Source organism: Sinocyclocheilus grahami, unplaced genomic scaffold (assembly GCF_001515645.1).
Source record: "Sinocyclocheilus grahami isolate Dianchi unplaced genomic scaffold, SAMN03320097.WGS_v1.1 scaffold473.1, whole genome shotgun sequence".
Taxonomy (NCBI): domain Eukaryota; kingdom Metazoa; phylum Chordata; class Actinopteri; order Cypriniformes; family Cyprinidae; genus Sinocyclocheilus; species Sinocyclocheilus grahami.
This window is the reverse complement of record NW_015505652.1, coordinates 1,099,189-1,126,232: the sequence shown is the minus strand read 5'-3', so window position 1 is coordinate 1,126,232 and position 27,044 is coordinate 1,099,189. Positions and strand designations below refer to the sequence as shown.

Genomic DNA, 27,044 nt, shown 5'->3' with positions numbered 1-27,044 from the left:
ATGGGAGAGGTAGTGTAGGAGGAGAGGGCAGTTTGGTCTGTAACAGGGGAAATAAGCTTGTCTAATTTGATCTAACTTTAATTTAGGCTTCTCTTGCCTTGTGCATGAGCTATAGCCATGAGGCACCATAAGACCCTATTTGCTCTGATGCACTTACTAAAGGGGATAATTTCATATGCCTTTTCAATCTGTATAATTTTTGTCACATCAAACATTACTTTCACCATCATGATATACTGGATATTCATAATATATTAAAGATTTCAAGATGTTGTGAACTCAAGAACCTTAATATTCAAGTTTATCACGTGGTATTTTATGTATCTCATTCTACAATATATAAATTAATATATATATAAAATGATTACTAATAGTACACAAAATATTTCAGTTGTATCACCCAGCTCAACTTCTGCTATGCCAATGAGATGCAGAAATAATGGAGGATAAATCAAAGTAATAAAAGGAGCACATATCCTTGAAAATCACGCAAATGCTGCAAATCCATGTGTCTAGCCTAATGATAATGATTGTGTTCCCTTTTCTTCTTTGGGTTTTCAGATAACAGCCTTTGATGAGCTTCAGGCAGACTTCAAGGTGCCGATCGATCAGGGCAATCCACTTCACGCGGTAATTCATGCAAATAATGGACTTGATCATTTGATTCATTGCCCTTTCCTGCACTTCCATGGAAACTAATGAGTTTGTATGCGTGCCTGTGTTTATTTGTTTATGGTGGGAATATATTTTAGCAAGCCCTCTGATCTTTTGCAGGCACCAGGTGTGTTGCCTACCCCAAACTCTGAAACATTTCCTGTCATCCGCAGCACTGCATGAATAATCCATAGAGCAGCTGTCTATGTGTTGTCTTTCCTCTGCTGGAGGCCCTGGCAGCTTTAATCTAGCTAATTAATTCAAGCTGAGGCAACTTTTCCAGCTTTTTGGATACACCAACTGTTATCCAAAATTTTAGAACAACATTGTCATTCTATATGCCAGCATTGCAAAATAATTTACATGTGTGTGCTTGATACCTTGCCAGGCTACGTAGCGACAGAAAACAAAGCAAGAGGCACAAGCGAATGCAGATATTTTTGGTCTTTTGGACTTCGTGTTGGAAAGTCTCACTGATGTGTAGACTGAGTGCTGTCTTCCAAACATGTGTAGACTGATTGCTGTCTTCCAAACAAAGTGTCAAAGTAAAAGATACACGCTCTCTATGTCAGACTGGAGGGAATTATGGAGGATCTGGAAGGTGGGGGTGCTAAAAGATTGATGGCCTCCTAGCTGATCTCACCACCCAGTTAAGTCAATCTCACACCCTGCCTGGCTAATTGGTGGCTTCTGTCAGTCTTCAGCTGGGAGGAAGTCAGGACTTCATCCTGTGATTGTCATTGGAGCTCCCCTTATGACTCTAGTCTGCACAGTAGTGCTACAGTCACTGTGTTCAGTCCCTCAGGCTCCATTTACATCTGCCATTAACGAGCTTTTCGCAAAATTATTTCTTTATGAGTAGATTTTAGGGCTGAGAGTTAATTTAATGCAATTAATATAGATGCAATAATTCACACAATTAATGCAGCATTGTTTATTGGTTCTTTTTTATTTCCGATGGTATAGGCTAATGTTTTATTATGCTTATGCTGTTTGTATCAAAACAACACAGTCTGCATGTACCCTGTGATCAGCCATACTTGAATGACTATAAATATTAATTTGTTCTTCAGAAACTGAGGGGGGGGAAACAGCAGTATTGGTAAAGATGTCTGTGAGACTGGCCTTGATAGTACTTGATAGTAAAAAGATATTAGCATAAGATGAGACAGAATAGAGAATCTTGAATTAAGTTTATTTTTCTTACCTCATTGGCAAGCAGTTTTCCCCTTGCTTAGGCAAAAATTTATAGTAAAAATATATAAATAATAGCAGTATCAGTAACACTGTTCGTAATAACAATATTGGTGAGACTGGCTTTGATAGTACAAAAGATGCTATTATGTAATTGTATGTAATATTTTATATTGTGTTATATTTTATGTAAAATTATGTACAAACCCAATTCAAAAAAAGTTGGGACACTGTACAAATTGTGAGTAAAAAAGGAATGGAATAATTTACAAATCTCATAAACTTATATTTTATTCACAATAGAATATAGATAACATATCAAATGTTGAAACATTTTGAAATGTCATGCCAAATATTGGCTCATTTTGGATTTCATGAGAGCTACACATTCCAAAATAGTTGGGACAGGTAGCAATAAGAGGCCGGAAAAGTAAAATGTACATATAAGGAACAGCTGGAGGACCAATTTGCAACTTATTAGGTCAATTGGCAACATGATTGGGTATAAAAAGAGCCTCTCAGAGTGGCAGTGTCTCTCAGAAGTCAAGATGGGCAGAGGATCACCAATTCCCCCAATGCTGCGGCGAAAAATAGTGGAGCAATATCAGAAAGAGTTTCTCAGAGAAAAATTGCAAAGAGTTTAAAGTTATCATCATCTACAGTGCATAATACCATCCAAAGATTCAGAGAATCTGGAACAACCTCTGTGCGTAAGGGTCAAGGGCGGAAAACCATACTGGATGCCCGTGATCTTCGGGCCCTTAGACGGCACTGCATCACATACAGGAATGCTACTGTAATGGAAATCACAACATGGGCTCAGCAATACTTCCAGAAAACATTGTCGGTGAACACAATCAACCGTGCCATTCGCCGTTGCCGGCTAAAACTCAATAGGTCAAAAAAGAAGGCATATCTAAACATGATCCAGAAGCGCAGGCGTTTTCTCTGGGCCAAGGCTCATTTAAAATGGACTGTGGCAAAGTGGAAAACTGTTCTGTCGTCAGACGAATCAAAATTTGAAGTTCTTTTTGGAAAACTGGGACGCCATGTCATCCGGACTAAAGAGGACAAGGACAACCCAAGTTGTTATCAGCGCTCAGTTCAGAAGCCTGCATCTCTGATGGTATGGGGTTGCATGAGTGCGTGTGGCATGGGCAGCTTACACATCTGGAAAGGCACCATCAATGCTGAAAGGTATATCCAAGTTCTAGAACAACATATGCTCCCATCCAGACGTCGTCTCTTTCAGGGAAGACCTTGCATTTTCCAACATGACAATGCCAGACCACATACTGCATCAATTACAACATCATGGCTGCGTAGAAGGATCCGGGTACTGAAATGGCCAGCCTGCAGTCCAGATCTTTCACCCATAGAAAACATTTGGCGCATCATAAAGAGGAAGATGCGACAAAGCAGACCTAAGACAGTTGAGCAACTAGAAGCCTGTATTAGACAAGAATGGGACAACATTCATATTCCGAAACTTGTCTCCTCAGTCCCCAGACGTTTGCAGACTGTTATAAAAAGAAGAGGGGATGCCACACAGTGGTAAACATGGCCTTGTCCCAACTTTTTTGAGATGTGTTGATGCCATGAAATTTAAAATCAACTTATTTTTCCCTTGAAATTATACATTTTCTCAGTTTAAACATTTGACATGTCATCTATGTTGTATTCTGAATAAAATATTGAAATTTGAAACTTCCACATCATTGCATTCTGTTTTTATTCACAATTTGTACAGTGTCCCAACTTTTTTGGAATCGGGTTTGTAATATCTTTATGCTGATTCTATATTAATTTGGGGATTCAATGTGCAATTATTATTACATATTTTAATGTTAGATGCAATTAATAGAGATGAATTAGGATTATTGACTTAATGTTTACTCAATTTGCAACTTGTTTTGTAGTAGATAATATCTAAAAATCTTTGAAACAAGATACATTCAATAGAGAACCAAAATAGCTAAAGATATTATAAGATAACACAGTTTTTCTTACCCCATTTGGAAAATAGCATTTTTCTTGTTTTAAGCATAAATCTAACACAAATTAGTGAGGGTTAAACATTTTAAACCTTAATATCACTGATAAATCAGAGAGCGAGAGCTAGCAGAACCATCACATTTAACTGCCCGGCTAATTCTGTGGAGGCATTCAAGACATAATTCTCCAGCAATTAAACACTTCTGATGCTATATGTGTTGAAATGAGGCATCTTTCATGTTAACGTTATGAGCTCATTAGATGGAATTTGTATCTGCTGCGTTGCCTGATGCGCGCAAGCTTTTAATATTTTATCATGCTGATGTTCGAGATAAACATTACCATGCATGTGGCCGATTTCAATGTAAAACAACACTAAATTAAAGGTATTATGTTGCTTGCATGATGGCAACATGAGCATTCCAACACATCAGCTCAGTTTTTTTTATTTACTTTTGTAGAGACATAAGCTAAATTCAATACACTTTAAATCAAACTCAGTGCCAAGCTTTACCAGTTGAGCTATAGAAGGGCTGATAAAACAATAGTTAATTGTCTACTATTCAGAATTTATGGTAAAAAATATTACCTACCACGTCGGCTTTAGATTTGACATTAGACAAGCCAGAATTATTCATACAATAAGTTATTTTCATAAAAGTAAAAAAGTGTAAATTATTAACATGATGCAAAGTGACAATTGATTTTTCTGGTTTCTAAAACAGATTGTGGTCAGCAAAAACTGTCTGCAAATGAACCCCTATTTAATGTATTCTAAGCCATATTTTATTATAATTGTTTTTTTGTTCATGGTTTGAGTATGAGGGATGCCAAGCAACACATCCATGTTGGCATCTGCCTAATTTGGCTAGTGTCTAAAGTGACCAAAATTAGTTTGTTCAGAGGCTCAGCTTTTGATCACATCTGTTTATGCTCTTTTCATGCCATCATTATAGATGCTGAATATTATTTGTGCTACAGAGATGACAGACTCACTTCTGCTGTGTTTGCATTTGTATGTCCGTCAAAGATTACCCATTTGTACGATGCAGATTGCATGGCTCAAGAACATAATATTCTCACTGCTGTATTGACTCTTTGTCCTATATTTAATATATTGTTTATACCGTATGCCAGCACTTGTCAGGCAGAATTTGTGCTGACGAATATTTCAAAGGGAGCTGAGTCTAATTGCCTGCTAATTAAAAGTGCTGATATGGCTGCAGTTATCTCCAGTCGCTATAGCTGCCAGTGGAATATATTTGCATGCTGTTGTTGAGGAGGAATGGTGTGAAAAATGTCTTAAGGAAATTTGGATGAACTAAAATGAGGTGCGGTCCAAAAATAGGCCGAGAGTTGAGTGTAACTTTCATGGATGCTTGGTGTAATCTCTGAAACACAACTGTGTGCTGGAACAAGACAGTGGGAGGTTGCCAATCAAAGCCTTGAAATAACTGTTTAAAAATGCACTGAGGAAACTTTGGGAAAATAGCTGCATATCAATTACTTTTCACAAATTCAGCAAACAAGCGTAATGCCACATTTTTTACTAGTGGAATTATTTGTGTCTTTGATAAATATATTGCAAGATAACTGTAGTAAAACAGTTTTAATTAGTAATATATCATATACATTTTTTATAAATATATTATATTATATTATATTATGTTATATTATATTATATTATATGTTAATATAAACAAAATTTTTTCTTCAATATATTATACTGCATATTATTTGAGCCTGGACACATCTTATATTAAAGGGGTCATATGATGCTTTTTTAAGGATCATTATTTTGTGTATTTGGTGTAACAGAATATGTTGACATGCTTTAATGTTCAAAAAACACATTATTTTTCAAATAATGTACATTATTGTTGGTCCTCTATGCCCCGCCTCTCTCAAACGCTTCGTTTTCTACAAATACTTAAACTAATAACAAAACAGTAGCTGAATCAGAAGCGCCAGATTGTCATAGCAAAGTCAGAATTACCTCCTCTCCCAGGTTCACGAAACGGTCGTCCATAAAATGCATTGCTGTTCTGTTGTAAGTAATCTTAAAGATTCCTAAATGCATCTACTTTCGGAAGGCCAAATAAAGTGCTTTTGCTTTCGCCTAGAAACACACAGCGTCTCCCTGACATGCTGCTTCAACACTAACTGCAGTTACTGAAACCACACCTTCTTTCTTTGCGTGAACATTTGGGCACATTATGCTAATATTTCCACATAGTGAGGTAGATATGTGAGGGCGTGTTAGAACGAGCCGTTTTAGGGGGGGGCGTGGCAGAGTCTTAACTTTGATAAAGAATATCTCTTTGGTTTTGAGACTAGTCTTTGCAACTTCAGGGATCTCATCTATGCCCAATCAGCTTGTAACACTCCAAAGATGAAGGAAAACTTGAAATCGCATCATATGACCCCTTTAAATTAGAAATTAGGTTATTACAAATGAGTTTTTCTCCCATGTGTTATCTGGAATACACTGTAAAAAATAAGTAAGTAAATAAATATTAAATGTCCTCTGTCTGAAAATAATCATTTGTACATGTAAAATCATATGGGAAAAGAATGCAGCATCATCATTAGTTTGTGTGTGTGTGTGTGTGTGTGTGTGTGTGTGTATGATTAAACTGACTAACAAGGCCATTTGTGATAAAGAGAGTATTCTTGCTGAGTAGGAGTGTTGTAGTGGTCACTATGGGTGGTTCTGTGGATCAGTGAATAACAGTACAAATTATTTAATTATTTACATGTGCAGGCTAGTAATGTAAATAATGTATTGAGTTGAATGAAGTTAATGTGAATTTCAAAAATAGCAATCAAATATGTATGCTTGCATCTTTGCACTCTTGCCATATGTGGCATATGAACAGTGCTCTTTTAGGCAAAGTGCTGCCATTGTTCTTCTGTGTTACTCATGTAAGATTTATTTGTGCCTTAACACATGTCCATACATGCCTCCTATTGAGTTCTGCTGCTTTTTGTGCCTCAAATATGAAAAATTATTCCATAGTGCATATATGACAGAAAAGGCATGCAGAGAAAGTAAATTTTAAAAAAAAGTAAAAGTAAAAAAAAAAAAAAAAACTCTAACCTGGTTTAAATCTTCAGACTTTGCATTGAGATCTCTGTTGAATTAGATTTATTCCATTGCACACATGGGATTAAATGGTAAACCATGAACTACTATGTCTGGGCGTGTATATATAAAAATAGATTTTGAAACATTGTCCCCTGGAGAGTACCGCCACTTTTCCTTTTCCACTTTTCAAATATAATCGCCATATGCCATTTTCACATGCCATTCAACAATCTCCCTGCCATTTTTTCCACCTCTTGGCAGTTGTTTTTCTAAATGCAAGTCCCTTGATGTCCTTGCCAGTGTATAGTGCTCTGTGATTCTGCAAGGGAACACGGGCCAGGAGCCGAGGGAAGACAAGAGCCTTAGGCAGCAGTGCATGTCAAAGCCATAACTACTGTGCCACAAACACCTATTGTGTGAATGCATATACACTTTTAAGCCTAGTTAAAATCTACTCCGCTACTCCTTCTTCTTTTAGCAGTTGAAGGATGTTGTCCTTGAGATTGGCATTTTAGGTGTTTTAGGAGATTTAACAGATATTTATTTCTCTTAACAGCGTGAAAGACTTCGAAATATTGAGAGGATCTGCTGCCTGCTGAGAAAGGTATGTAACATCTTTATCTGTGGGGGGAATTTCAAAGTTTAGCCCATCCTGATTGACAACTTTACTGAGCATTCAAGGGCACATGTATTGTATTTTACACTTCGATTTTCCTTATATATAGTTTCCTTATATATACTTATTTTCCAGTATATAGTAAACTTTAACCAAAGGATATTGTCATTGAGCCTGTGAAGAGTAGAGTCTAATTTTAGCGATGACCCTTTCTACTGTATGTATTTGTAGTAAGACAATAATTTGGCAACTTTTTATGATTCATTTCATTAAAGATATTATATTATATTATATTATATTATATTATATTATATTATTTTTTCAGTATGCTGCAATATATGCATGATTATGTATGGCTACATATTGATAAATATAATATTACATTGAAAATTATGATTTATTAATCAAAGGTATTATAAAGTGTTTCCCACACCTACATAGTGTGACACTGAGCACATTCTGATTATATTATATTGGAAACTAGTGCTTACATTTTTCAGTATGCTGCAATATATGCATGATTATGTATGGCTACATATTGATAAATATAATATTACATTGAAAATTATGATTTATTAATCAAAGGTATTATAAAGTGTTTCCCACACCTACATAGTGTGACACTGAGCACATTCTGCGTGTTTGAACATTTGAATCCAAGCACTATCCAAGTTACAGGGGGCCAGAATCTGTTATGTTCCATATATATTGTGCCAACATCAGCAGAATGCCTTTATGAGTAATATGTCTGATGGTATGAGGCTCGTCTAGAGTCCCAGCTGCTCCGTGTGCATGTGCACCTCGCAGAAAAGTTTTCTGCTGTCACTCAGTTTCACCTGACTGCAAATGTAAAAGAAAACACTGCCTGACAAAAACACTTATCCAAGCAGAGTCCACAAGTGCTTCATATGCGCTTGAGCTGAATTGCCTTTAAAGGGGTAATATGATGCCATTTCGATTTTTCCTTTCTCTTTGGAGTGTTACAAGCTCTTGGTGCATAAAGAAGATCTGTAAAGTTGCAAAGACTAAAGTCTCAAATCCAAAGAGATGTTCTTTATAAAAGTTAAGAGTCAACCACGCCTACCTAAAACGCCTCGTTTAAACATGCCCCCACATGTCTACGTCACGATGCGGGAAGATTTGCATAACGCTGCCAAAATGTTCACGCAAAGAAAGAAGGCGTAACTTTTATTCTCGCTGTAGTATTGTTACCTCCGCCGCCATTTCGTGAAGGCGCTGTGTGTTTTGTTGTGAAAGCGAAACTACTTTGTTTGGCCTTCCAAAAGAGGACGATATCCACTTCGTCATGCCTAGAGCTGATCCGTGCTGGTCGCTGAGGAAATACATCAACTTCGCACTGTGGATCACCAGATCGGCTTTCACCGTGGATGAAGCGGAGTCGTCACATGTGGTTGCCGCAAGCCCACCGGCCGCTCCTTCGTCGAATTCGCTGGTCGCACCATTCTCAAGCCCGCTGGCCATTCCTCACTCTAGCCCGCTGGCCTCCGCTTACTCTAGCCCGCCACCGCTCACTCAGACGCTTGAGGTATTCGGCCAATCACAATGCACTGGATAGCTGGCCAATCACAGCACACCTCGCTTTTCAGACCAATGAGCTTTGTAAAAATCGACGCGTTTCAGAAAGGCGGGGCATAGAGGAGAAACGATAATGCACAGTATGTGGAAAATAATGTGTTTTTTGAACATTAAACCGCATAAACACATTTCATTACACCAAATACACAAAATAATGTTCTTTTTAGCAACATCATATGACCCCTTTAATTTTACAGACACACAATTTATAAAATGGTTTATAGCTTGTGATTGGGCAAGCCACATTTAAAGGCAGTGAATGGTTTTAAACAGGGCCGTCCTTAGCTGACGCGGGGCCCGGTGCGAGGTTGGGAGTGGGGCTCCCCTCGGTCCGTTCGAGATCACGTTCCGGTTCACCGCGGGGCCCCCTCAAGCGCGGGCCCCGGTGCGACCGCACCAGTTGCACCCCCCTAAGGATGGTCCTGGTTTTAAAGCTAGCTCTGTTTCCCCCTCCCTCTTTGTTTCTCGGTTGGGGTCTTCATGTACACAGGGCATGTGGTTTGTTTGTCATTTATTATCATTATTAATTATCTTGGTTGTAAAAATTAGCTTAAGGCTCTTATTGCTTCCCAATGGGCCACAGTGTCTTTGCTGTAACTGACATGAGCACAGTGATAATTTGTTAGAATCAAGCCGGAGATCAAGCCAGACAGTAAATAAACAAAAGTGCATTTTCATTCTGAACAGGTAGTCCTATAACAGATGGTGTCTCTTTACTCAGCAAATAAGAGAGTTTAATATATTTGTGCATGGGAGAATAAACACATACCTAGCAGAGTTTTTGTCAGTGAGACAATTTTATTGCCGAGTGAATCTGTGGATTGTGCAGCTTTCCAGAATGAGACATTCAGTTATGCTCACAGGTATTCAACGCTAGGGTGACAAAAGCTAGCATGAGATCATTTATTTTATGTATTTTTCTCAGCCGACAAACCAAATGCATGCTTTCTCATTTTTGTTAGCCCGGTATAAATGTCACTTTTTAACATCTGTGTCATTTTGTGTGTATTCACCCAAACGTCTGGAAAAAAGAGAAAGGAATGATGGTCACGCAGAGCTTCCTTGCAAAGCACCAGAATATTTTTAGACAACTGCTAACACATCTTTTCAGGATCCATAATTCAGATACTTCACACTTTAATGAATGTATACACATTAATACAGAGTGTATTTGTTTGTAACAAACACACACACACACATTTATCAATGCATTTATCGATTATTGATTAAAAAACAGTATACTGTAACAGTAATTTTATCCAATATTAATATAATTTTAAATTAACTGCTTTCTATTCATTCATTCATTCATTCCTTTGATGTCAAAGCTGAATTTTCAGCAGCATTATTCCAGTCTTCAGTCCTTCAAAAACTATTCAAATATACTTATTTGGTGTTCAATAAACTTGACCAAATTACTAATTATCAGTGTTGAAAACAGTTGTGCTGCCTAATATTTTGCTGGTAACTTTTTCAGGTTTCTTTAATGAATAGAAAGTTTAAAAAATAGCATAAATAAAAACATACATCTTTTGTAACATTGTACATATATTTACTGTGACTTTTACTAAATAAAAAATATTGTTTTTGAATGATAGTGTACATAAATTACATTTTTGTTTTATTCATTTTGTTTATTAAAAACATTATCTGTTCAGCTGTTCAACATAGTGTCAGGATAATGGACCTGTTTTGTTATGTTTTGCCCCTGTTTCTGTTCCTGTGTCCCCTTATTTGGTCATGTTCCTGTCCTTGTTTAGTTAATTAGTCATTCTGCACTCTTAAAAATAAAGGTGCTTCACGATGCCATAGAAGAACCTTTTTGTCTAAATGTTCCATAAAGAAACTTTAACATCTGAAGAACCTTTCTGTTTCACAAATGGTTCTTTGTGGCGAAAAAAGGTTCTTCAGATTATAAAAAGGTAAGAAAGAGATGGTTCTTTAAAGAACCTTTGACTGAATGGTTCTTTGTGGAACCAAAAATGGTTCTTCTATGGCATCGCTTGAAGAACCTTTTGAAGCACCTCTATTTTTAAGAGTGTGTGCACCTGTGTTTGGTAATTGTCCTGTGTTTATAAGTTCTTGTCTGTGCGTTTTTCTTCTGTCAGGTCTACTTGTTGGATGTTTTGTGGTTCCCGTGTTCCTGTTGCGGCTTATCCCCTGTGATTCCTGGATTAAAGACTTTTGCTTGTACTCCACGTTTCTCTCTCGTTCCTCTCACAGCGAATCGTGACACATAGGTTGTCACCTTATGTAAAAATAGTTTAATTAAAAAAATCTACTTTGTATTTGTGCTCCCAAAAATATGGCTCTCTGAATATATTATAAAGTATATCATCACCATATAATTCAACAGTTCTGCTCTGTGGCTTTGTATCTATGAATAATAATAGTTTCATTTTGCTGTGAAGTTCTGTCCCTGCAGTTTACCATCATTGTTTTGACCCTGTCTTTCTCTTAAGCTAAGCTTTTCTGTCTAACTCTGAAGGTCAAGGTCAATATTCCAGCAGCCAATCAGAAGCGTCCACTGGGGGAGTGCGGCGTAATCCCCTATGGTTGCCAACGCTGTGTGTTTGTTCTTCAAATGAGAAGCTACTTTTTGATGTTGCAGTACAAACGTTTCTGTCCTCTCATCATTCCACTTCACACTTGCATTCATCACCAAAGCGTTTGCACAGAATTTGCGATAAATGGAAATGACAAGGTGGAACTGAAAGGCAGAGGATCATTCATAAAAACCTGTATGATGTGCATATCTCTTTGGAAACTATCCTAATGATATTTGGGTACATGCTGATACACATAATTCGAGAAACGACAGAGCATAAAATATCTGATGAGACTTTTTTTGAACCCATGGTCTGAGATCTGTGATGTTGCATCTTCTCAGAGGACCACAATAAAAACCTTGTAATTGCTGAATAGTGTACTTTTTGTACCAAATGGAATTACAAAATGCTGATTGTTTTCAAACAGGTTGCCTGAACATCAACCAAAGATAAAAAATAATAATAACAACTCTATATACACTACCAGTCAAAAGTTTTTGAACAGTAAGATTTTTTATGTTTTTTTAAAGAATTCTGCTCACCAAGCCTGCATATATTTGATCTAAAATGCAGCAAAAGCAGTAATATTGTGAAACGTTTTTACTATTTAAAATAACAGCTTTCTATTTTAATATATTTTAAAATGTAATTTATTCCTGTGATCAAAGCTAAATTTTCAGAATCATTACTCCAGTCTTCAGTGTCACATGATCATTCAGAAATCATTCGAATATGCTGATTTGCTGCTCAAGAAACATTATTATTATTATTATTATTATTATTATTATCATCAATATTTAAAACAGTTGAGTAAATTTTTTTCAGGATTATTTGATGAATAGAAAGATCAAGATTCAAAAGCTTGGAGTCAGTGTGTTTTTTTTGGGTGGGGACAGTGGTGTGAAGTAACGAATTACAAATGCTCACGTTACAGTAATTAAGTAGTTTTTATCAGTAATTGTACTTTTTTGAGTAGTTTAAAAATTGTGTACTTTTACTTTTACTTGAGTACATTTTAAGTGATGTATCGGTACTTTTACTCTGCTATTTTCCTCCGTTTGTGGTCGTTACATTTTTTGGTACATTTCGGATTTCTGCTTACTAAATGATTTGTATATATGCTTGCCTATCTACACGGCCTGCAATTTGGTGAGGTTGCGGGTATTGCATACAGTGTTAACTGTAAAAAACATTAAAACCCATTATAAACGAGGCATTTGTTGCATCCAGTGGGGACATAATTACGGATTATAATGACTAATACTCAGTCAAAATTAAAACTGCTGGATGAAAGATATTCTTCATTCTTTATGACAAACAAGATAATGTGAATTACAGAATGTACAACGTTTTTAAAATTTATAAATTGCGGTGTACAGCGTTTATTATGAGGGGGTAGAATCCACAGCTCAGTACTCACTACTCAATACTCATGAGTACTTTTAAATAGGCTACTCTTTTACTCTTACTCAAGTAGTTTTTTTGGACAAGTACTTTTACTCTACTCACACTACATTTTTTGGAAGGTAATGGTACTTTTATTTGAGTATATTTTTTCAGTACTCTTTCCACCACTGGGTGGGGATTATAGAAATTAATACTTTTATTTAGCAAGCATGTTTTAAATTGATCAAAAGTGATGATAAAGACATGTATAATGTTACAAAAGATTTCTATTTCAGATAAATTATGTTCTTCTGAAGTTTCTATTAATGAAAGTGAAAGTGACGTGACATGTGGCCAAGTATGGTGACCCATACTTGGAATTAGTGCTCTGCATTTAACCCATCCAAAATGCACACACACAGCAGTGAACACACACACACCATGAACACACACCCAGAGCAGTGGGCAGCCATTTATGCTGCGGCGCCCGGGGAGCAGTTGGGGGTTCGGTGCCTTACTCAAGGGCACCTCAGTCGTGGTATTGAAGGTGGGAGAGAGCGCTGTACATTCACTCCCCCCACCTACAATCCCTGTCAGTACGAGACTCGAACCCGCAACCTTTGGGTTACAAGTCCAACTCTTACTCAAAGAAACCTTAAAAAAAATTATACTCAGCTGTTTTCAACATAATAATAATAATAATAAATGTTTTTTGAGCAGCAAATCAGAATATTAGAATGATTTCTGTAGGATCATGTGACTGGAGTAATGATGCTAAAATTCAGCTTTGAAATTACAGGAATAAATTACATTTAAAAAAAATATTCAAATAGAAAACAGTTACTGTAAATAGCAAAAATGTTTCAAAATGTTACTGTTTTGCTGTACTTTGGATCAAATAAATGCAGGCTTGGTAAGCAGAAGAGAATTCTTAAAAAAAAACATTAAAAATCTTACTGTTCAAAAACTTTTGACTGGTAGTGTATATGTATTTTTAAACACATGCATACACAAAGTATACCCAATTATTTCTATTATGGTGACAACATAGGCCTTGTTAAGAGATTGAGAACAAACCTCATTTCAGATTTGTAGACTGCTGTGTTTCACCCCAAACATGCTGTAGTCTCTCGCTCTTATGGCTTCTCCAAGCAATCCTTATCTCATTAGAGCAGGGAATGTGATTTTTCTTTTTCACACCCTACACTGATATACTTGGGGGCACAGTAAGAAATCCTGCCTCTGCCTGGAGGAAAAGCTCCATTTGCCATCAAAGGGCTCAGGGCAGAGAACGAGGAGGGGGCTTTGTTGCACTGTTCTGAATCTCTTACCCAGCCAAAAGCAGTTCAGCACGGAGACTAAACTACTGCTGCCGAGGTGTAGCCCGCAAATGAATTTGCATGAGCTGCTTAGATTGGTTGTGTACAATGAAAAATGGAAACTTGCTTGAGAATTTATTAGCTTGTGATGTATATGCTAAACTCTTTTGAGAAAGAAACCACGGTTAAAAATAAACCTTTGTTATCAAGCCTCTTGTAGCCGGCCCCTCGCTGCAGGAGAAAAGAGCATTCTCCTTTGTGGCTTTTAAAAATAGCAACATCTGGCTGGTAATCAGACAGTATCTTGTCTCTGTGCGTCTTGTTAGGTCTGAGCCATGGGTGTGTAGGGGGCAGCAGGGGCCTATTAGCCTGTCACTAGCTTCTGAGACAATGTGCTCTCAGCAGAGGTGTGGCAGTGATGCTGCTGCTCATCTGTGGTATAATTAACTCTGGCCCTAAAAATCACAATCTTCCTCTATAACTTTCAATTAGTGTAGCCCTTCCAGCTTGACGTCATTCGCTCAAGGTTAACTTACATTTGCATATTTAGTATGTTTTTTTTTTGCGAGGCTGATTGTTTAAAAGTGTTACGTTCCTTTCTGCACTTAGATTATTCAATGAATTCACATTATTATTGCATGCAGAATGGATAAAGCAGGATTGCAGAAACACAGCATAATACTGCTGCAAAAATAAACATATATTTCAATAACTTTTTGTTAATATGTTCAGTAACCTTCTCTTTCAGATTCATTACTGGCAAACTGGATATATTTCAATTAAGTTTATTATTTATTATTTCATTCATTTAGATTTTTTATGTATTTTTTTCTTCTGACAGATTTTATTACGGGATTGTAGAAACACTGCATAATGTATTACTACAAACTAGATATTATTTGTTGATAATAGACATTATTAATGTCAACTTTTGGCTAACATTACATGTTAAGTAACCATTCTCTTTCACATTCATTACTATGACAATTTGAATACTTTTCATACGTTTCATATTTGCAAAATATGCAATATGCAAATATGCAAAAAACTAAATCCGACTGAGATTTTCCTGAGATTTTTTCTTTTAAATTTGTATTTTTATCAGTCTGCTATATTTAGGTTCAGTAATTTCACTTTAATTGAAATGAAAAGGCGATTTGTCAGTTATTGAATGCCTTATTTTCAAAAGGAACCTGAAAAATGCTCATTTAAAAGAAAAATCTCAGATGGAATTTTGGGGGGGTTTGCATCTGAAGTCTTCATTTATTATTCAATTAATTTATATCAATATATATTGTTTTATTCTGACAGAAATTATATTTCAGTATTGTAGAAACAGCATAATGTATTTTTAAGTTGTAAATAAAACAAAGAGCACAATTTATGTAAAAAAATAAAAATGTTCTACTTCAAAATGTAACATTTAATTTAAAAAAAGTGTTGTTTTATTTGTTAAATTTACTAGCGATTGAGTGAAATGGTTTCTAAACTGATTTTCAGTGTACTACAAAATATTTATTGTTTATATGTAGATATAGATCTAGATTTATTTAAAAATAGAATTTATTACAATTAATTTTTTTTAACTTTTACTTTCAGTTTATTCAGTTATTTAACATTATATATTGATTTATTCTAAAAGAAATTATGCCTGTTTGTAGAAATTCAAGCCCATCAAGCATATTTTAGGAATATAGAATTAACATAATCTCTCTTAGTGCATCAGATATAGCAATATTCCCAATGCCAGACTTTAGTTTAACCCCGCTTCATTTAAATTTTTTTTTTTACCTGGAAGGGTGCCATACACAGCCATACAGTATTCAAAATGGTGATAATCACATTCTGAATAGTTAAATTGAGAGCCAGTTCTTATGCTATCCAGTCTCATGGGGATAGGTGTTCTTTAAAGAGAAAATATGTATAATTCTTTGCTGCAGTTAATTATTGGCTGCTGCTGAAAGAGAAAGACAGTAATTGGAGACTAGCGGCTCTTCTGATCTCCTATGGCTGAGAACATTTTGCTGCTGCTAATCTGAGGGCGCAGCCAGATTTGTCATTGTAATAAGTAAATGTGAAAAGGGAATGGTTCCTGAACATATATGAATTTATTTATAGTTACTGTACAAGTACTGTATGCCGACCCCCTATATTCTTGTGGTCAGTTCTCTACCACAAAAATGTAATGTTATCAGTGGCGCTTTTCCATTCCTTTTTTTATCTCCATTCTTAATATATACATTGTCAAGACACATCGCCTAATTAAAGCGGTATCTACAGGTTTGGTGCCCGCTCCATTCTGCACTAATGGTGGGACATGTCATTAGTAGTAAGTAGTGTTAATTGGAGAGACCTGCAGTGAAAGGCTGGTGAGCGTTTGATAGGAACAGAAGGTTAGAGAGCGAGTGAGGGAGACAGAATGTTAAAGATACTCCACAGTCAAAAGCACTCAGCCACAGCAGACCTCTCATTAGGTGACATTACTCCGAAGAGGCTCTTGTGATTCCCATGGGAAGGCAACGTTAAAAGTTACACTTAAATCACTCAAAGCTCCCGGACTTCGGTTTGAGTGGTCCTCAACCACAGCCTTGTAATTATCATACAGCTATAGAAAAAATGTAGGAGAAACTAGCTCCTACTGAATGGTTAAATATGTGCACCAAAGGCTTCAAGTGTGCAAAGTCAGCAAAATGCAGGCAAATAGTTGATATACAGTCCAAAATCAAGGGGAAAAAATATTTTAAACCCATTAAAATACATAAAATCTGAGACACTTATAAGACAATCTTATTTTTAACAGGACATCTGCAATGATCAAGATAGAAAGTTCTTTACTTTTTATTCAGATTGATCACATAATATGGCTTTATTTATGCAGATTTATATTTAATGCTGGCTTAAGTGTCACAGCTGGCCTGCTGATTAAAAGTTAATGTCACATAAATATCACACATAAAATCACCCCAAAATTGCTGTTTTTGTTTATGTGTGCCTCTGAAATATATTATATAGACAAAATATTGTGCCTAAATTTAGTCAGATATTCAGAAGCCCTGAAGTCTAACCGGTAAAGACTGATCTTCCAGATGGGCCCATTCTAAACCAGCTGCCAGTCCATATTTACTTGATTATGCAGCATTCATCACTGCCCTCAGTTGCTCTGTTCCAAAATCTATACTGTGACAGAATTTTAAGGCATCATAGGAGCAAAAAAATCTGTTTCGAAAGGTAAGCAACTTAATTATGCTGCTTTATAAGATAAGTATACAGCCAAATTTGAAGTCAGCTTTACAAACATAACTCATGCAGAATGCAATCCCAAAATGCATTGCAACAAACTAAGATGGTGAGAGAATGCTCATTAGACATTATATATAATTTGAATGTATTTTTTGTTCAAGACAGAAACTTAAGCTAATTAGAATTACTGATTAGAGTAATGCATTAGCGTAGCAACATGCTAACAACAAACTCTCCCATGCGAAGCAACTGGAGGAAGATTATTTATTCTAGTAAGGAAAGTTTTAGTTTTAGATGAGAAACTTTGCCAGCGGCAGTTCACAATTCAAGCTAGAATCCAGATAAGAAATTATCCATGAGCCTCAGCTTGAAGCGAATAAATACACTAAGGGAATGGTTTGAGTAACTAGAATCTATGCTAAATATGTTAAAGTCTTTCATTTCTGTACATTTTTTTTATTTATGCATTATATATATTATTTCTCGTTATGAAGATAAGAACAGATAGGAATTACACAGATAATAAATTTTTTTTAAAGCATTTATCATTTTCCTTTTATATCCAGGGTATTTTTGTATTGTTGATGGAATATTTTGGGCTTTTTTTGCGCCAATAAGGTTAAATAGCTAGGACAGGTCAAACTTTAATGAGCCCTCTTACGTAAAGGTTGGCCTGAACCACATTTCCTTTAGCCTGCTGTGAAAGGACGCCACAGGAAAGGTTTGTGCCTTAGGATGTTGTGTCTTAAATGATAAATGATTCACTGAAGCCAGCCCTCAGTCTGTGTCAGGTATAAACTGGAGTTAATGGCTACAATATTACAAGCCTTAAGTCCTACATACTGCAAATATATATACTATACTTGGCAATCGATTTTCTATACAGTCTAACTGAGGTTTATTTAATGTTAAACTGTTGCTATTGTGTTTTTATTCATTTGTCAGTGCTTGTATGGGATTTTGTTACAAAGGAAATCCCACTGTGAATGGGCAACACATCTGAAGTCGTTTGGGTATTAGAATACTTAATAAAAAAAAAACTGCCCTATAAGTCCCCTTTCTTGTCCATTTACAGCAAACTGGCACAGCAGTGCTGCCACAAATTGTCCTGTTCTTCCTCAGCTGAAGGTGATCTAACATAACCTAGAAACCATGTCCTAAAACTCACAATGTTAACTCCAGTGATCACATAAGATTTCTTGATTTCTTTTATTTCATCAGGTCTTAGAATTTTTGTGAAAAAATTAATAGTTGTATCTCTCTTTCTTATATAAGAGAAATCCAATGCAATTTTCACTGATCTCTGAAATTTCTCCAGAGCAACAGATATGAATGTAATATAGTCAGTTCCTTTCTTAAAGGGATAGTTCACCCAAAATGATAACAGAACTTAGATTAGATGGCATACTGAATTTATTGAAGATGAAAACGAGACTGTGACTTTACAATGGCACACACCCTGTATAAAGGGTAACACTTTACAATAAGGTTCATTAGTTAACTACATTAGTTAACATGAACTAATAATGAACTGCACGTATACAGCGTTTATTAATCTTTGTTAATGTTAATTTCAACATTTACTAATACATTATTAAAATCTTGTTAACATTAGTTAATGCACTGTGAACTAACATGAACATCTGTATTTTTATTAACTAACGTTAGCGTAGATTAGTAAATACAGTAACAAATGTATTGCTCATGGTTAGTTCATGTTAGTTAATATATTAACTAATGTTTAACTAATGAACCTTATTGTAAAGTGTTACCGTATAAAGTTACTAGAGCACATAACAAAACTGTTTTATGGAGATTTTGTCTACTGAAATGTTTTTCGAAAACATCTGTATGTTGTTAAACAGCAGTACAATCCATTGTACTTCCATCCCTCGCCTTGTTTTAAATATGGTGCTACACTGACTTAGGGCTGTTCAGAATATTCTGCCTATTCTCTATAATATAATCATAGCCAAATATCCTCTTTAAACTCTTTAAAATGAGTAGAACAAAAAAACAACAAAAACAAAACCAAAAAAGTTAGTTTGGAACGACATACGGCTAAGTAAACAATGAATTTTCACTTTTGGGTGAGCTATACCTTTAAGAATGAATCAAAGAAAAATCCATACATCTGGGGGGAAAGGGAGCTTTCATGCATTGAATGGACAGGACCATTTAGAGGATACAGGAAAGCATTGGGTAGAGAGGGGGGTGCAGGATCAGCAAAGGACCTTGAGATGGGAATCGAACTCGGGTCGCCACGAGCACAGTTGAGCTTATGTCAACACACTAACCACGAGGCTATCGGCACCAACAAAATAAATTGTTTTTAAAAGTTATTTATCTGTGTTCTCTTTAGTTGGTGCTTCCAGAGTACTCTATCCATGGACTCTTCTGTATCATGTTCCTGTGTGCTCAGGAGTGGCTTACTGTAGGCCTGAATATCCCTCTGCTCTTCTACAACACATGGAGGTGAGCACCTGAACCAGCCTTTACTCCTCTTAAACAAGCTATGTGCCTACTACCTGACAGCTTTCACTAAAACAGGTGTCCTGCGAAATCACACTTGTCCCCAAGACAGCCCTTGACTCTATAAACAGCCCCTAGACTCTATAGACAGGAATACTTCTGATATTAATATACCTCCAGTTTATGATTATTTAAGTACAAAACAGCTAATTATAGTCATGGAAAAATAAAAAAAGCCATTATTATCAGCTCTGCTTGACTGAATGAGTGATGAGCTATGTCCAAAATGTTTTGCTTAAAAATAAATAAACAATTAAATAAATAAAAGAAGAAACGGTTCATATTAATTTTCTTGCTAAATTAATAATAAAATAATAAATATTAAAAATGTAATGTTTTCTTGTAAACCAGTGTTCCCATTCAGTCAGTCACGTTCAACGTTACGTCAGTGACTGACGAATTGGGATCTCGCCCGAGAGCCCAATCACCTTCGAGTGTTAACTAAACAAGCCAATGACAGTTGGCGTGCGTGTTTCGCCACGCGCACCCCGCCCCGCAGCGCGGGTATAAAAGGAGAGCGCGTGCAAACGCACATCAGCTTTTCGCTTCGGAGCCGAGCCTTCTACAGGACGAATCTCCGCGAGTGTTCGAGAAACAGCTGGCGTTGGTGTGACGGCGTATCAGCGGGGGTTGCCATCCAGGCTGCTGAAACCTCGGCGGGCTGCAGCTTTCATTCTGCGGTCTCGCCGCGACCTCCCCTGGGCGCTTCAGCGCTTTCACTAAAAGAGTGTTTCCTTCTAAAAGAGCAAAATCTAAAAGAGCTTCACGAGCGACGGGCGTCTTTTTAAAGATGGCTTCCCGCTCGTGCGTTTCTGGATGCGGTCATTTCCTGCCTTCATCTGACGGTCATGATCACTGCCTCTCGTGCTTGGGCTTACAGCACGCTGAAGCAGCGCTCATGGATGAGTCATGTTCTCACTGCGGGAACATGACCATCGCGACATTGCGGTCCAGATACCTCCTCATTAAACGGGGGGGTATCCCCCTTGCCATGCCCCGCTCTAGCTCCTCTGGTTCTCGGAGGGCTACTTCGGTTCATGGTCAGGGAGACCTGAGGGTGACGGTGAGAGCTTCCCCGTCGAGTACGTCTCCGCGGGCCTCTCATTCCTCGAGCATGTCGCACCACCTGGTGCTTCCGGACGAGCGTGCTGGGTCCTCGGACAGGGCGGGGTCCAGCATCTTGTGCGGGGCACAGGCAGAGGACAGGATGTCGGTCGCTGCATCGGAGGGCGAGCTAGGCTCTGGAGATGAGGATTCGGCTGCGCTGCCACCGTCAGGTAGAGTGGCGTTGCCCGAGTCAGATCCAGAGCTGACCGCTATGCTTTCCCGGGCCGCTGAGAGCGTCGGGCTGCACTGGAGGCCTCCGCCTTCTCCCGAACGCTCGAGGCTGGATGATTGGTTCCTGGGGGCTGAAGGAGGGAACGGAGACGTTACGTTCCGTTGCCACAGTTGCTGTACCACCGCTGTACGGCCGGGGCACGTAGTCTCGGCTCCTCAGCGAAAAACTGATGTGCGTTTGCACGCGCTCTCCTTTTATACCCGCGCTGCGGGGCGGGGTGCGCGTGGCGAAACACGCACGCCAACTGTCATTGGCTTGTTTAGTTAACACTCGAAGGTGATTGGGCTCTCGGGCGAGATCCCAATTCGTCAGTCACTGACGTAACGTCTCCGTTCCCTCCTTCAGGGAACGAGGGTTACACAAGTAACCTAGACGTTTTTATGGATGCTTTACATGCATCACTATTATCAATGCTCAGATCAATCCCATTCCTAATTTTCCTATATTAAGCTTCTTGCCACAGTGTCTTTATAATCTTGTCACTGCGCATTAGTCTTCCAAATTTTTCTAGATGAATAATAGCAGACTGACTGTTTTATCACACAGTGAAACAACTGGGGAAATCATAACTGGGATAAAATGAGTTTCAGTCATTTTGCAGTGGAGCTCTAAATCTTTCTTCGGGGTTTGTTACTGAATGTTCAGAGCTGTTGTCAATTTCTGCCACCATCCTCAGAATATGAAAGATCGTTCTGTTGTTTGTTTGTTTGTTTGTTTTTTGCAGGATGATGAAACACTGAACTTAATCAGTACCATAGTAATAGTGGATTTTAAATATTGTTATGAAGTTATGTCTGATTAGCTGGTTGAACTTGCTATCAATAATTTTGCTTATCAGATTTATTGCTTTCCTTTTAAGAAATGTACCTTTCTTTAACAGATCCGATGATGCTGCTATAATGCACTGTCACTCTGCTCTTCCCTCTGTTTTGCTCTAATTCTTTCACGTTTTTTCCTCCTAATGCGCTTCAACCTCCACTCCTTGTTTTCGATTTCCCTAATAGAATTATTGCACCAGGGATGACGTTTTTCCTTGTTTTACAATTACAGACTATATTTAAATCATCCATCTCCAAGGACTGCCAAGATTGACAGAAATATTTAAATTAAAGAGGCTTAGACAAGCTAAACTTTGCATTAGATTAAAAAAATACAAATATATACAAATTTAAAAAATAAAATATAAAAATAAAAATAAATAAAGTTAAATTAAACATAAAATATAAAAATAAAAATAAATAAAGTTAAATTAAACAAAATAAAATTAATAAAATAATGAATTAAATTAAATTAAATGATACGCAAACGAAAAACTAAAACAAAGGTGCACTTAATGTTTCAAGACGCACTACCCGGCTCGTGTTTTTTCCCATTTTCGGCAGGTACTTTCACAGCCCCACAGACACTAAGGAGCTTCTCTACGATCCAGCGTCAGTCATGAATGGAGACACACTCAAATTCTGCCAAAAAGAAGCCTGGTGCAAGATGTCCTTCTTTGTCCTCTCGTTCTTCTACTATCTCTACTGGTGAGTAGATATCCAGCAATTGTCTCAAACTTAACTACTAATGGGATTCTGTGCAATGTATTCACTGATTTTTATATAATTACAGCCAAATATGCTTTTTAGTGTGTGCCTTTACTATAGTATAAGCTACCTTAAGCCTATAGCATAGCAGAGATATACTGTATACATAAACAAGCATTTGAACTGACAAGGACGCACTTGGATGGCGCCTACCCTTTGGGTAGAATTCCCTAATTCCTTTTTGCCTCCACACTATACCACGTCACATTAAATGTAAATGTACACATATAAAAACGCACATATTCTATAAAGGTTCACCCTTCCAGCGAACAGGCCTTATGACCTTTTGTCAGATCAAAGGCAATTGTTGTGCACCAGCCACGTTCTGCATTATTTAATGCTATTTTCTTCTGGAATTGAAATTCTAGGACAAATACAGCCTTTTTGTTCAGAGGCTTTTGTACTCACCCACTCTTTGAAAAGTGACGGTAGTGAGTTGAAGCTTTTATTCTCAGTGGTTATGCAAAACTTAAACTTCACCTAATTGTGCCACGCATTGTGAAACATTCACAGGTCTTACTTCCCTTCATAGCATATTGCAAAGGTCTCCATCAATGGTCTCTGTAACTTTGACCTTTGCCCCCTCCTCTAACTGACCCTTTGCATAAGACCCGCCTCCCTTCGTTACTGTTGCTATGTCCGGCAATCCATGGTACTCTCACGCCACACATCATGTTCTCATGTAGTGAAAAAAACATTGTGGAGCAAAGACGACACTGACAACGCACCGACAGCCAAGACAGCGCAGGTTACTTTAGGTATTAAACAAAGTCCCAGCTTTCAATTTTTTTCATTTTTTAAGAAATTCAATCAATAAATACCGTTTTATGGCTTTTTAATGTGTCGAGACAGATCAATGTAGCGCCTCAGTTCAATCAGCACATGAACTGATCACCTTTTCGTATTTACTAGTTATAGCATGAAATGAACATGAATGAACATCAGAAGGTATCTTGTTTCAACCGCGGAAAGACGTCAAGACGTCATTTTTCAAGTTCAAGTCAAGATGTTAATCTATTCTCCTGTCTGGTTTGTTTGCTGGACATAAATGGCAGATTCTGCGTTATGATTGGTCAGATCGCCTGTCAATCAAACTCCCCGCAAAGGGTCAATTGCTTGCTTTTTATTGCTACCTTCTTAAAGGCATGTTCCAGTTAATCTTAAACTTAAAAGGGTAGTTCACCCAAAATTTCTTTGATCAATTCCTCACCCTCAAGTTGTTTCAACCTGTATGAATTTATTTCTTCTGGTGAACACAAAATAAGATATTTTAAAGAATGTGAGTTACCAAAGAGTAACTGGAAAACTATAACTAGAATATTTTATAGAATTTTATAGAACATTTTATAGTGCTTAAAAATATGAGCATCACATTTTGGCCTTTTAAGTCTCTGGATGCTATCACAGTTTACTTTTATTTGATTTATTTTTAACTTTTTTGAACTAAGGGATGAGTTTTAATTCATTTCTGTAGTAAATAATATAATGCTTAACTTAATCTTAACTTTCAGCAAAACTAAACTTGGGCTGACCCTTCTTATAAATTCTTATATAACGTCTGATTTGATGAATGCTGCCCATTTGCCAGCCTTAGTTTAACCCCTGTGGCTTGATCTTCAAACTTTGTTTGTACTCTAACCCTTCGTAATAACCACAATGTTGTGCTCCCTCTCACGAATCAATCTTACAAATCAATTGCAAATCCAATATCAGCGCACCAGGCCATCACCCATCCAATTACAATAGTAGGTTTGCCATTCCTTTTTTCTAAACACCATTCAAACCTAATGACTCAAGAAAGGAGTGTGCCACTTCAGCAGAAGTGAAAGAGAGAGATTTGGCCAAACATCACACTAGTTCTCATGTGTTGAAGCTTCATAAAGATTGCAAAGGCATAAGGAACATTGTTTGCCTCAGGCTCCATCAGGATCATATCTATGATCATAGCTGAAATACATTTTTCATTGATCTGCCACTTTTAACACGAACACTAAAATTGTGTTTTCAGGACACAGATAAGCTGCAGTCCTTAATAATACATCTTTAGATTTGGGATAAGACTTTAGCTGTGTGCACTGAATATAATCATGACACTCAACGTTCGAAAAACATTTTCGATTGAAGTCAAATATGCTTCATATGCAGCAGTGATATAATTCCAAAGAGCATCAATAGATCTGCTTTGTTTTTTAAAAGATTAGGAATATAAAAGGATCCACGCCGCTGCTTTTCCAACCCCCAGACACTGAAAATAATAAGACACAGCGAGCCAAGAACTGCTTATGCAGTTTTTATCAGGGCAACCCCTTATTATGTATTAATGCCTGTGGACAGCATTCTGGCATGACATCAATGGCCCCTAGTGTGAAGTCAGCACAGAAATTCAACATATGGCAGTGCATTCTAAATAAATACAATCCATATCATACACGACCTGCCTGGAGTGATCCTCAAGCTGGTGAAGCTGTCATTTTCCATAGCATCAGCTGCTTTGAAGCCTCTCGCTTTATATTTCCACCAGCTGAGGATGAATGCTGCGGTTTCAGCTGGATAATTTCAGAATCAGAATCAGAATCAGAAGAGCTTTATTACCAAGTATGTTTACACACACAAGAGATAATCATCTATCAGCATTTGGGGACAAAATGCATCTTTGTGTTTGTTTTTAGCTAGGGAGAAATGAACTAATTAAAGCTGTTCCCTGACAGCCCCCACTGGCACAAACTCGTTTCATCAGAATCGAAAAGTAACGTGCACAAAGGGAGAAGTCCCCATTTCAATGCAAGAGATGGGAGTGATGTAATAAAATATTCTGAAATTAATTAAAATTAATTCCATCTGTCTTTCTCTATTTATTTATAGAAAGCACTAATTTTCTTCAGAAAATATAGAAATCTAGTTGTTTTTTTGGTTGTTCTGTTTAATTTATAATGTCAAATGGATTGTTATTTACAAATCTCAATGAATTTCTAATATCAGATGCTTTCACTACAACTTTGGTCTTTAAGATAAATCATAAACTCTGAAATTTGTTTGACTGATTTAATTAATCACAGCTCACTGAAATCATGAGTGCATGATGGACGTCATAAACTACTTCTGGTGTTTCTTCTATGGGCATTTTAAATAGCTCATTTGCCACCTTCAAGTAAACAGATCAAAATAACTTTGAATATGGCCCACAACCAAGATCTTGTGTAAGTTGTTAGTGACTCGGAACAACATTCATCAGATTTTACTCAATAGTTTTTTATTTTAGTATAACTTTTGCACACAAAGTCAGTAACACCTGTTTGTTCTGTCTTCCAGTATGATCTACTCCTTGGTGACCTCATAACAGAGTTCTCAACACTGCTCATAAGACACTGTTTTCCGAAAGCTCTAAACTACATTTGGATGAAACAAGAGACAAAAGTTCAACACACTGCAGTGTCTGAACCTACAGAGAAGACTTGACCCCATCTTCCCAGAGTATCAGAAGAACCCAGTGTTGTTGACAGATCTGACTCAACGCTCTAGATGTCTCATGGACCTGGTGTGAAGCGCTTTTCACAAGCTCACAGTAACATTTGCATAGATTGTCTCAGGCATAGCACAACATGTCCTTTACCACTTTGAGGCACAAAAACTGCCAACCTTTACACTCACTATATGTAGCTTCAAATTCATGTCGGGTTAAAACAAAGGAAAGAAAAAGATGGCTAACTTGATTAGCGAATGTTTAATTTTTACCAGTCACACACTAGGCCACTGAGTTTGATTACGTGAGAAGCTTTTGTGATATATTTTATGTGTATCTGTGCACTCCTAAAATAAGCGTTTTTAATATGAAATACGTATCTGTTGCATTACTTGTGTACATAGAGAACTTTGTGTAATGCTTTTATGTGTTGGTGTCAGTGGGTTGAGATGTTTTTGGACTTTATATTTACAAATGCTGATATCGAGAC

The 27,044-nt window shown here is 37.1% G+C and overlaps 1 protein-coding gene across 1 annotated transcript; it reads left to right on the top strand.

The window, feature by feature from the left end:
- Positions 1–27,044, top strand: LOC107553421 (protein cornichon homolog 3-like). The gene is made up of 6 exons (XM_016235608.1): positions 1–9; positions 562–630; positions 7,488–7,535; positions 20,000–20,112; positions 22,891–23,034; positions 26,404–27,044. The coding sequence occupies exons 1-6, from the start codon at positions 1–3 to the stop codon at positions 26,429–26,431; spliced, it is 411 nt and encodes a 136-aa protein (XP_016091094.1). The 3' UTR covers positions 26,432–27,044.

Bases quoted from the DNA above. Each gene is read 5' to 3' on its own strand.
- LOC107553421 (XM_016235608.1), top strand. The intron at 631-7,487 runs GTAATTCATGCA...TTCTCTTAACAG, and splicing joins AGGGCAATCCACTTCACGCG to CGTGAAAGACTTCGAAATAT. The intron at 7,536-19,999 runs GTATGTAACATC...TGTTCTCTTTAG, and splicing joins TCTGCTGCCTGCTGAGAAAG to TTGGTGCTTCCAGAGTACTC.